We start from the raw sequence: 12,349 nt of genomic DNA, 5'->3' as shown, positions 1-12,349 counted from the left end.
GTCAAACAGAAGTGCATCAAACTCAGATGTAAAATCACATCCATCTTCCAATTAAAAATAAAGCAGCTGTGAAATAATGATATTCTTTCAAAATAAGAAGATAGTGATTGGAACAGAGCTGATTGGATTTAGGGAAAGCAGGTTACTTAATTATGGTTATTGTGTGAATGAGTTTTTATGGAAAGAAAGGAATTATTGTTCAGGATGATGAACCCTCCAAAACACAGAGGGGTGGCTTTATGTAAAACTATTCTGGGGTTATATCTTTGTCTTTCCAGCTGCCTGTCTTGGGTCACCAATCTTGTCTATTATGATGTGAGGTTGGTAAAAGCTCATCATAATTCAAAAAGCTAAACCAGCAAGAGGACGGCCAGTGGCTGATTTGGAAAGGTTTTCGTGAAAACTATTTATTTTGGCTTGAAAATGACCGGAGCACAATACTCTTTAAAGAGCCATACACTTCTTAACAAATAATGTCTATAGTGGTGAGGGAGGCACAGTAAGTTGTTTAGGGTCCATTTATTTCATTCATTCATTTCCTCCTGCTTACCTCTGCACTTCCTGCTCCTCCTTCTCACCAGAACATTCCTTCCCTTTGTGCCCATTTGTCCACTTCTACTGGGTACCCTTCAATACCCATCTTAGACATCAAAGTCTGCAGTGAAATGTCTGCAGTGCCCCAACTTCCAATTCTCTGGGTAAAATTTTACTCCTTCCCCTGTGCTGGATCACATTTCACGTGTATTGATTGCCCCATTCTGTCATCATGTGTTTGTGTTTCCAACACTCTGACTGCTCTTTATATCCTCACCACTTGATACAGAACTTAAAAGATGAGTGGTATTAAGTGTTCACTGAATGAATGTCAGTTAGGTTGAATAAAAATGTTCATAGGTTGAACAGATCATGCTACAACCATACTGTGGAACACCATGAAGCCATTGAAAATACTTTGGGCAAAAACTTCTATCCATAAAACTAAACAAAAAGCAGGTCATCAGACATAGACTTAATATGACCTCATTTTTTCTGATACTAATAAAACATACAACACAACATTCACATATAGTTTGCATAGGAAAGAATACTCTGGAAGGCTATTATTAGTGGCTTTCTCCTAATGTTGGTCTTATGGAGATTTTATTTTCTTCTTTAATCTTTTCTGCAGCTTATACATTTTCAATAGACATCTATTACTTTTCTATATAGAAAAGCAGATGTCCCTTGCAAGAAATCCTAAAAGTCTGTATGGAAGTAGAGCAAAGATGCAACCTGATGGGTTCGGTGGTGGAGACATGAGCTATCCCCCAAACATTGCGGGGGAAGAAGGTACTTCATTCTGTCTACCGGACTGAAAAGACGAAAGAGTCATTTGTTGTCAGAAAAGAGGAAAAGGTTATTTTAGGTCAAGAGAACTTCACGTGGCAAAACAGGGAAACAGAAAGGCTTATTTTGTGTTAGGAATAACAAATAATTTCACGTGGCTGGAAGGGATGGTTGGAGAGGGATAGATGCAGCAGGTAGGACTACAAAGGCCAATGGAGGCCAATGTCATGGTTAGCAGAGCTGGGTTCACCGGTGAGAATGGTGTAAACACCCAGGCTTTAGGCAGTGAGTCCTTCTGAGTCTCCTGACACAGACACGGGAAGTGTGCCCAGCAGGGCTTCTGAGGCTGACGGTTTTGCTTCTCTCCCAAACCCAGTGAGTCACTCCAGGGTTGTTGTTAGGGCATTCCTCAAAAATACCTAGGAAGAAGGACTTGAAAGAACACCCCTGGTGTTGCCCATGAGAATTCCCGCAGTGATAGGGAGGCTGTGTCTTGGTAGAGTTCTGGCTACCATCCGGTTTTAATTGCAAAGGTTCAGGCCCCAGCCCTGATCATTTTGTGAGGTTGTCATTCATCCTTACTAAACCCAGTGGCAGTAATGTGAGGAAGAAAAATGAAATGAAATTTCAAGTATCCCAGTGCGGTATAAACAAGAGAATCTGCAGAGTTTTAAAGCACAGCAGGAAATTTTATGCAATTACAAGAGGAGGTTGCTAATGCATTTCATTGCTGTTGAGAAAAGAAAATATTTTTTTCTTTTTTACAAGTGATTCGTGTACATGTTTTAGGGCCTTTCTATCTGGGACCTTGGACATTTCCCCTGTTGGATACCCAGTTAATTCCAGTCTGTTGCTCCTTCCTTTAAGTCAGTTGTTTCTAATGCCTAGGGTTCTTCCAGTTGACAACCAATTAAATTCTCTCCTACCTGGTAACCAAATTTTACCCTAAAAACAAAGTTTAAAAATTAGGAAAAGGACAGCCAGGGAATGAAGTACTAGAGTTATTTCAAATCAGCCTAAGCTGAATGTGCACTCTTGAGAATTTAATCATTTCCAAACTGAAGAGCCATTTGTAAGTTTGACAGGAAGAGTTTATTTAAATAGCTCTGCTTCATGCTCCCTTGGACGTCAAGACTTGAAGGGCCCTTCAGCTTGAAAGTGGATATGGCATTGGGCATGACTCAATGGATAGTCAGTAAAGCACTAAGTGTTCTGAGAGCATTTGAAAACAGTTGAAATTGTTGAGTGCAACCATGTCCAGAGTGCCCATTAACTTTCAGATTGCAGCGTTAGGAAATCAGAGAGTTTTTGCGGCAACTTAAAATCACCTGATTATTTGTCTGGAATAGAGTTAGATTTAGGGTTGCCAGAACATCCAGTTAAATCTGAATTTCAAGTAAACAATGGACCAGTTGTTCATATGTCCCAAATATTGCATGGGACGTACATGTACTAAAAACATTTGTTGTTTCTCTGAAATTCAAATGTAACCTAACAGTCTATATTTTTATTTGCTAAATCTGGCAAACGTGGATTTGCCTCCTTTTTTTCAGCTTTGTATACAAATTCATACAAAGTATTATAGTTCACTTGTGAAAAAAAACTCAAATTTCAGAAAAAAATTCAAATAGCAAGTATAGGCACTTGATAAAAATGTGTTGGGTAAATATTTATTTGTTAAAATTAAAGCATCTACCATTATCCAAAAATATTAATTTCTAGTAAAGTCTTGCTCATTTTTTCTCTTAAATCTGGTAATAGCAACCAGAGCATAGACTTTACATCTTTAAAATCAGGTAAATGAGGGGCGCCTGGGTGGCTCAATCGGTTGGGTGTCCGACTTCAGCTCAGGTCATGATCTCGCAGTCTGTGGGTTCGAGCCCCACGTCAGGCTCTGTTCTGACAGCTCAGAGCCTAGAGCCTCCTTCGGATTCTGTGTCTCCCTCTCTCTCTGACCCTCCCCAGTTCATGTTCTGTCTCTCTCTGTCTCAAAAATAAATAAACGTTAAAAAAAATTTAAATCAGGTAAATGAGACAAAGATGGTTTTACATTGAATGGTATCCTCTTCCTTTCTAGATGAAGTCTCCTATTATTGAATTGTGTGACTTCAATTTGGCTTTTACGAGCTAGTAACACAGCTGTTTTTCCTGGATTTAACTTTGTGTTCAGTTTTGAAGTGAATTGGCAACATGTTGATTTAACTACTCTAAGGGCCTTCAGGAAAAAGCAATTCATGAAAGACAATAGTCATTCTTCATGAAGCTGACTGTACATAAAATGGAAATTCTTTAGGTGTCCATGGCCTATAGGACTGGAGGGTTAATTGAAATTTTGTTTTCTGAAAATTGGGTTGTCAGGTAGTAAGTGGAAAGCAGGATTCAGAAGTTTTGGTGGTAGGTAGAGGGTATACTGCAGGGGAGGGGGTTGTTTTCTTTTTCTTCTTTTTTTTTTTTTTTTGGCTTTTGTTGCTATTTTCATTGGAAAATGGCATTCTCTTACCTAATAATGAATGTACTGTTGAAACATCTTGTTACTGTTAAGCAGTTGTGATGTGCAATTACTTTCTGTGTCCTTTAAAAAGTATTTGCCAGGGGTGCCTGGGTGGTTCAGTTGGTTGGGCATCCAACTCTTGACTTCAGCTCATGTTCTCATGGCTCATGGGTTCAAGCCCCACATCAGGCTCTGCACTGATGGTGTGGAGCCTGCTTGGGATTCTCTCTCTCCCTTTCTCTTTGCCCCTCCCCTGCTTGCACTCTATCTCTCTCTCTCCAGATAAATCAATAAACATTTTTTTTAAAAAACTTTCAAAAGTATTTGCCATATATTTGTATCATTTCTTTAAAGTATTTGCATTATACAGAAATACAATAGAGGGTATGACAAATGGAGGAAAACAATTTTAAACAAATAATCAAATGTATCCCTAAAAGGAAACTGAAAACATTTCTAATCTATAGAAACAAGTAATGATTTTTGTTTTAAGATCATTCTTGGTTATTGGGGCACCTGGGTGGCTCAGTCAGTTAAGCGTCTGACTCTCAGTTTCAGCATGCGAGGTCATGATCTCGCAGTTTGGTGAGTTCAAGCCCCACATCAGGCTATGCGCTGACAGTGTGGAGCCTGTTTGGGATTCTCTCTCTCTCTTCCTCTCTCTCTCTGCCCCTCTCCTACTCACACTGACTCTCTCTTAAAATAAATAAATGAACTAAATTTGTTTTTAAAGATTATTCTTGGTTATTAATGATGGAAATAAGGGAAGTAAAAGAAAAAAAAAAACCACTGTAGTTGACCCTTACACAACATGGGTTTGAACTATGGGGGTACACTAAAAAGTGTATTTTTTATAGTATTGTACTGGAGGTGTATTTCCTTATGATTTCCTTAACAACATTTTCTTTTCTGCAACTTACTTTATTGTAAGCATACAGTATATAACACATGTAACATATAAACTATGTGTGTATCAATTATTTATATTATCTGTAAGGTTTCTGGTCAACAGTGGATTATTAGTACTTAGGTTTTGGGGGAGTCAAAAGTTATACACTGATCTTCAACTATGGAGCAGGTCAGAGCCCCTAACCCCCCCTCATTGTTCAAGGGTCAACAGTATTTTACTTTACAGAGAACATGGAATCATAGGAAGTCAGAGTTGAAAGGGGCCTTCCAGGTTATCTAGCCCAACTCTTTTATTTAACAGACGAAGAACTGGAAATCTAAAGTCATTAAAGATGAAGTGATTTGTCCGAGGCCCAACAGCTAGCTAGTGGCAGAACCAATACTAGACATTTGAGGGCCTGATGCTTAGATCTTTGTCCCACCCACTCATATCACAGGGTCGCAGGAACAACCCAAGCCACTGCACACCTCTGCCAGGAAATCGTGGACCTTCAGGCTTTGGTCACCCTCTGTCATCACTGCTGTGATGCCTTCCAAGTAGCCCAACCTTCAGGGGTACGAGACAGGCTAGTGAGAGATGAAGACGAGGCTCCAATGTTGAGGAACTTCTCCACTGGAAACTTACAGTAGGAACTTGTGAACTCTAGCCATTGTCACTTGGAGGCATCAGTCCTTCCCAGATGATGCCTTGGAATCCACTTGCCTCTTGAGCTGAACTGCAAGAGAGGCCATGGGAAGATACGGGGAAGGAAGAAATCTAAGGATGAAACAGATATCCTTACTTTGCCTTCCTGGTCTCCCCTCCATTCCAGATTATAAGTCTCTGGCCCATTCTCCAAACCACAGCACTCCTAGTGCTTTCAAAGTCCTCTTGTTTCTGTCTGGAAGGGGACAGATGCTGAAGAGTGATGAGAAATGGGAGCCCATTAGACCTGAGTTTTAGTCCAAGCCTCTCCAACATCCAATTTGCAAGTTTATCTTGTCTTTTCTAATTTTATCTTATCTTTTCTAATTGTAAAATAACACATACCAATGCATTGTTTGGAAAGAATTTTTAATCTCTTAGAAAATATAGCAAAATGATATTGAAACCAGTGTTCACTTTTGTACCAAGATCAAGCAATTGTGGTTGCAGCAGTCTCTTCCTGGAACTGCCAAACTCGGACAATTGCTGTCTTAATCCTAGCCATGCCTTTCTTTAGAAGGAATGAAATGGAGAAGATAGGGGATGTTGATGCCAGGTGGAAGTAGGACCTATAACTCTCAGGTGGCTGAAAACTGCACTGTGGAACCCACGGGAAAAGATGTTTCAGGTTATGATGGTGCAGGGTGAATGATTGACTAAGCTTGTATTGTTTTGCAGGTAGACTTGGGCCTTCTGCGCTTTGTCACTGCTGTCGGGACACAGGGAGCCATTTCAAAGGAAACCAAGAAGAAATACTATGTCAAGACTTACAGAATAGACATTAGCTCCAATGGGGAAGACTGGATCACCATAAAGGAAGGAAATAAACCTGTCGTAAGTTTCGCTGTCAGCCCCTCAACCAATTCAGTCTTTGAAACAGATGATCAATTTTTACTTGTTTGTTTGGGAGCTTTCTGTCTGGCCTGGTTTAGTTTGGGATTGATTTAAAATGAAAAGTGCAATTTGAGGTTTATATCTGACCAAGCGGTGGGGGTGGAGGGGTCTCATGTTCCCAGATCCAGAAGCCAAGAGGAAATTATACAGATGCTTCCTAGAAAAGTCAATACCAGCCAAATTAAGTGTTAGACTCAAGAATCACTTTAACCCTCCCGTGGGGACACTGAGCATGTATAGGATAAGCACTGTCTTTTTAGAACCTGAGGAGTTGTTCTGTTTTGCTTCCCCGTGTTTCTTCATTGTCTTTCATAGATTCCTTCTTTCTTCCTCTCAGTCATGGGCTGGTTTTAGAAAACTCCTTTTCATCTACCCTCTGTGGCTCACAAACTAATTTACAAGAGTGTTTGGCCGTTTATGTGAAAATGAATAGAAGAAAGGCAGTTCACAGTGTTCCCTCAGATCACACAAATGACATGATGTTACCTCCTCACTGCTCTTAACAAAAGAAGACACACCAACCATGCCCTGCCCTGGGTGCCCTACCCTAAATCATTTGGAGCTGAGTTGTTTTTCTCAGCCTGCGTGTTTATTTGAAGTTATGCTTGCTCTGATTTACTCATCAAAAGATTTCTGAGATCTCATATTCACTGTTTCCTCAAAACTAAAAGCTTGCCCTGAAGGCCAAATAAAATGCACAGAAATGATAAGGATAGTAGCAAAGATCCAGGTAACTTGAAATTCAGGATTTGGGAAGAGGCCAATTAACATGTCCTTGTCTCTGTTTTGAGCATGCATGGCCTGATTTTCTCCTTCTGGGTCTGGAGCTAAGAGCCATAGTGTGAAGTGAGAGAACTGTTAATTCCTTTTGATTAGCTGCAAAGCCCCCACTCTTATTTAGGGCAGACAAAATGAAAGTAGATATATAGACAGTTGCCCTGTGGGAGGGAAGGTCTATGGACAGCAAGTTCAAGGCCACTGACTAGCCCTGGAGGACATGGAACCAGTCCTCCATCTGGGGAAGAAAAATCCTCACAGCCAACATTTGTGAAGCTTTAGCAAGTAAAATTTGACCCTAAGTTTCATGACTTAATCTTGACATATTTTTGAAGACATGCTTTAATTTCAAACAAACAAACAAACAAACAAGATACTAATGCCCAGGACACAGCAAGGAGAGTAAGGAAAACTGACCTCAGGCCTTCAGGCCATTTCTTTAAAACACGACTGCTACTTCTCCACGGTGTCCTCGTCAGCCGCTGGCCATCAGTCATTGGCATGGCCCAGAAGGGGCTGTCCGAGAGCACACACCAGGTTCTGAGGGGGTGTCTGACAATGCACAGGGCTCACTCTAGGTCCACTACCGGGAACATCCTGGCACATGGAAGGGCTTCCAGAGTGGGAGGCAGAAAGAATAAAGAAGGATTCAGCAAAGATATAGGTGCGACATCCATCTGAGCACTTTTATTGAACCTAAATGCAAGCCAGACGTCCACCTGGCGTCCAGTTATTGTTGTCCACCCTCCTTTCCCTTTACTTTGCGGCCTCTCAGACACTGACCCCTACCCCCTTCCCTGCTTTCTTAGCCAATGACAAGGCCAGCAGCCCTCTTTATGTTGAGTGGAATGTATGTACCTCCATGGTTTTCAGCAAATGTGAAGTCCCCTCAGTGTGAGCCAGAGTTCACCCCCAGCCTGTGCCGGGGCATGCAGTGCTCTTAACTGACTGTCAGGCTCTCCCTGAAGTGGACTTGTTGACCCTTCAAGCGTTATATGGCTTGGGACTCTGCTTCCTCTGGCAGCTGCCCATTCTTCTCTGTCACACAAAAATGCTCCCACACAGATTGTTTCCCAGAGAGATTTGCTGAAGTAGGACAGAAATCCAAAGGCCATCACAGGCAAGGATAAATTATGATATTAAACCATCTCTGGAGAGGGATCAGGCTAACGGCCAACTTTGTAAAGCATTTGACCACCTTCAGTCACACAGGCCACTTAAGCTAAATGAAGTAAAAACATCAGCTCGACCTTTAGAAGTCCTTTCTCCCAGGGGAAGAACAAGTCTTGGGAAATTGTGGTTCTCCTCTGAGAACTTACCTGGAAACGTGGGGAGGAATCTCCAGGCCTCCAATGGGCTCAGTAATGCTCAAGTGACACAACATAATAGGAATATGGTGTGGCTGTGTAAGAAGCAGAGCACTAGCTGATTTACTTTGACACGGGATATCCCCAGTTCAGGGCCAAAGTGAAAGACAGGGAAGTAGAGGCTTTCAGTTCCTCCTGAGGTGGGTCTAGTGCCGGATGTTCCAGCATGGAACCTGCTGAAGAACACAGCAGTGGAGCCACGCCCAGGAAGAGTAGTCCCGACACATCCTTGTGGGAAACTCATTCATGACTGGCACTTACTACATTTGCAGTTACAAGCCTCATCTTTCTTAAAATAAAATGGCTCATTTTTAAAACTAGAAGCAGGAGCCCTGGAAAAGCTGATTTCCAGTTACATATCATTTATAACTCAGTGTTGATTTTGACCGCTAAAACATAATTTTACCAATATCCAAAAAAGATGAAAGATCATTACTTAGTTGGTGTCAGGGATAAAGTTTCCCATCAAGAAATGGAGTTAAAAGAGGGGAAGCTACTTGACACAGTGCTGTAGCTGGGAATACAACCTAGAATTTTCAAAAAGCCAAACCCTATGGGGGCACCTGGGTAACTCGGTTGGTTAAGCATCTGACTTCAGCTCAGATCATGATTTCACAGTTTGTGTGTTTGAGCCCCATGTTGGGCTTTGTGCGGACAGCTCAAAACTTGGAGCCTGCTTCAGGGTCTGTGTGTGTGTCTCTCTCCCCACTTCCCCGCTTGTGCTCTGTCTCTCATGAATAAATGTTAAAAAAAAAATTTTTTTTTTTTAAAGCCAGACCCTACACTGAACTCAAAAAGTACTCCTTCTGGGGGTTCCTGGGAAAGTAAAATAGAGTGAGTTCCCATGCACCATCTATAGTATTATGTAGGTCCTTATGATAAAGTTAATAATTTCCAACTTTTTTGGATAGCCTTTTTTAGGTAGCCTTTAACAAATGTTGTCTTCGTAATAGTGCTTTTGGAGTCTCTAGGATCTCAGAAAATTGAATGGATGATTAGGACAACATTCTACATTACATGTGAATTCTTCTGATTGCCATCATTTGAAAAAAAAAACATGACAAATTACTAATGCCACATCAACCTTTGATGGGCAATGCTGAAATTATAAATAATTTTTATAGGCATTTGTGGAAACATATTTTTGTATTTGTCTTAAATCTGAAGAGTCTGTCATTAAAGGACCCTTTCTTTTTCTATATAGATCTTTCAGGGAAACACCAACCCCACAGATGTTGTGTTTGGAGTTTTCCCTAAACCACTAATAACTCGATTTGTCCGAATCAAACCGGTGACTTGGGAAACTGGCATATCTATGAGGTTTGAAGTCTATGGCTGCAAGATAACAGGTGAGTTCCAGCTTGAAGATGGCCCAGTTTTGATTTATGTAAGCTTTGCAATATAGGGAGTTTTTATAATTTTAGGAATGGGAATTTTATAATTTTATATAAAGCTGGTCGTTTTCTTTATATAAATCTGGTCATTTTCAGTTCGTGGTTAAAGGCATATGCTTTGAGTTTAGACATCTGCGTTCAAATCCTGTTGATACTCCTCACTAGCTTATTTTGTGAGGGAATTTATTGTCTTTCAAAGCCTTAGTGATCTCAACTAGAAAACAGTCATCATGCACCATGCAGGATTGTTGTGATAATGGAGTAGCTCATGGATATAAAGTGCTCAGCACAGCCTGGTGCTAAGTGACACCTTTCCACTTGACTCCAAGCTCCATGATGGTGAGCACTGTGCTTTTCATCTCTGTTTCCTGGGTGCAGGGCACACTGACAGGTGCTTAGTCTATTTGCAATGAAAAATTACTGCATGGCATGCTCTCCACCTTTTTCATTTTGATGCCTATGGGTGGCTCTGTCAGCCACAGTCAAGAAGGAGTTTAACTTATGAGAATTTCTCTCTTCACTCACTCTACCTGGACAACTTTTTGTCTCAATATCTATCCCTCTTTTGTTGAATGCATATACTAATATTAGAAATTGATCGGTCAATGTTTCCTCTTTTTTTGTTTGTGTCTTCTGACATTCACAGGACTTAAAAAATCTCTGTTAAATTGATGTAAGTAGAGGGATTATACCCATTTGAGAGATGAAGGTGTACTCTGGAGGCACGAAATGGCTAAAAAAGTGGGCCAGCTCGGTACAGAGCTGGAAGTAAAAGAACTGTCGTCACTGTCACTCTCACTGCATTTCTCTGGCGATTCACTGATCTTCCTGTGCCACCATTCTGTATTCTGAAGTAAATACTAGTCAGGCCACAATTCCTCACCATTTAAGTAAATACATTGCAAAGGTTTCACACACACACACACACACACACACACACACAGCAGTACAATGTAACCTTCAGTGTAAGTTTAAAAGTTAAATGGAATCAGTAACTGATTCACCAAAAAGTAGTTAAAAGTGAACCACTTTTAGAAGTCTCTGAACTATCTTTTAATATTATGTTAGTGTACATAGTTAGGACATTTAATCTCTTCTTCCATGAATGCTAGTACTATTGTTTTTATTTTTATCCTTTGTAGGATAATTATATCGAGACAAGGAAACTACTGAATTAAAAAAAAAAAACAAAAACAAAAACAAAAGCCCCACCACCTGGGCAATTTTCAATGAAATTACAAGCCATTTGGACAAGAGCGCCACAAGAAAAAACTAAGGAGAAAAAAACTATCCTTGTTTATAGGAGAGTCCATTTTGGCAAGTAATAACTGACACCTGATTTTACCAAAATCATATTTATTTCCATACCAGAGATAGGTTTGTTTATTGTTTCAGGATCCAAGACTAAGAAAGTTCAAGGCCTTGGAGGCAGGAATTGGGTGGAGAGAGGTTTGGAGGAAGAAGGGATGTTGAAAAGTTAGATATAACCTTGGCTTTATTTTTGATCAGCAGTTACATGAGAAAAGTTCTAGGTCATTTTCAGAGAATTACAAATTTCAGAAGTTGCTCACAAATTTGTAGAAACAAGGCCATTTGAGGTCAGGGTGGAAATAATTTCTGGCTCATTTCTAATCTAATGTCACTGCACCAAAAAAAAAAAAAAAAAAGAAGAAGAAGAAGAAGTAACTTTGTAAAGACTCCAAACGTAGTAGTCTAAACTCTGATTTCTGAAGTTCTCCTTTTAGTTCAATAAAACATACTTAAATTTGAACCTCTCTTTCCATTTTCACAAGGATTTCCCTGAGAGTTCATTCTAGGTGTGTGAGTCTTCACATGTGAAGAAGGCAAATACTTTATTGGATTTTTAAAACCAAAAATGTTACATGACTCAACGTTAAAGGACTAATTAAATGTCTAGTTTATTTATTTAAACATAGATATCTAAAATAGCATACACCATTTTCACATATATTTTATTTTACTATTATTTTAAGGAGCTATTTTTTCCCAAAAAAGATACTGCTTTTAAGTTCATAGCGCTAATGTTTTTATCATGACCCCTGATATATTTTAGATACTTCTCTCTAGTAAGGTAGCTACAATCTCCAAATAACTGACCAAGGCAGATTTTTGGGAAGGCAGCATGTTATAAGGATGGTCACGTGGACAGAAAGTGTGCAGACATCTATCCAGGCCTCGCTCTCGACTGTCCACTTGGTGAATGTGAGACCATGGGCAAGACATTTTGTCCCTCTGAACTCCATTTCCTGGTCAGTAAGATTAACCTTAATTCAGCTGTAATGAAGATTAAATTGAAAGTATTTATAATACACTTGGCCTAGAGTCAGTGTTAACTAAATGGTACCCAGTAAATTACACAGTGAATGGTACTCCATGAACTGAACCTAGGACAAAGTCCCAGCAAGCAGAGTTTTCTTCTTGATGACCAGAAGCAGATAGTTTTCAGCTTTCAGAGGCCCTAGTCCCCTCAGAATAGAGACTAATG

At 40.1% G+C, this 12,349-nt stretch overlaps 1 protein-coding gene across 4 annotated transcripts in view; it reads left to right on the top strand.

Annotated features, from left to right (window-relative positions):
- Window positions 1–12,349, top strand: part of NRP1 (neuropilin 1) — a 137,497-nt gene that overhangs the window by 89,791 nt on the left and 35,357 nt on the right. For all 4 annotated transcript variants that reach the window (XM_027073773.2, XM_027073772.2, XM_027073771.2 and 1 more), the window contains exons 7-8: window positions 6,090–6,245; window positions 9,654–9,798. In XM_027073773.2, coding sequence (XP_026929574.1) covers window positions 6,090–6,245; window positions 9,654–9,798 — 301 coding nt within the window. The remainder of the gene's footprint in view (window positions 1–6,089; window positions 6,246–9,653; window positions 9,799–12,349) is intronic.

This window comes from Acinonyx jubatus, chromosome B4, assembly GCF_027475565.1.
Source record: "Acinonyx jubatus isolate Ajub_Pintada_27869175 chromosome B4, VMU_Ajub_asm_v1.0, whole genome shotgun sequence".
NCBI classification, from domain to species: Eukaryota; Metazoa; Chordata; class Mammalia; order Carnivora; family Felidae; genus Acinonyx; species Acinonyx jubatus.
Note: the sequence above shows the minus strand (reverse complement) of the source record. Positions and strands in the feature narration are given on the sequence as shown.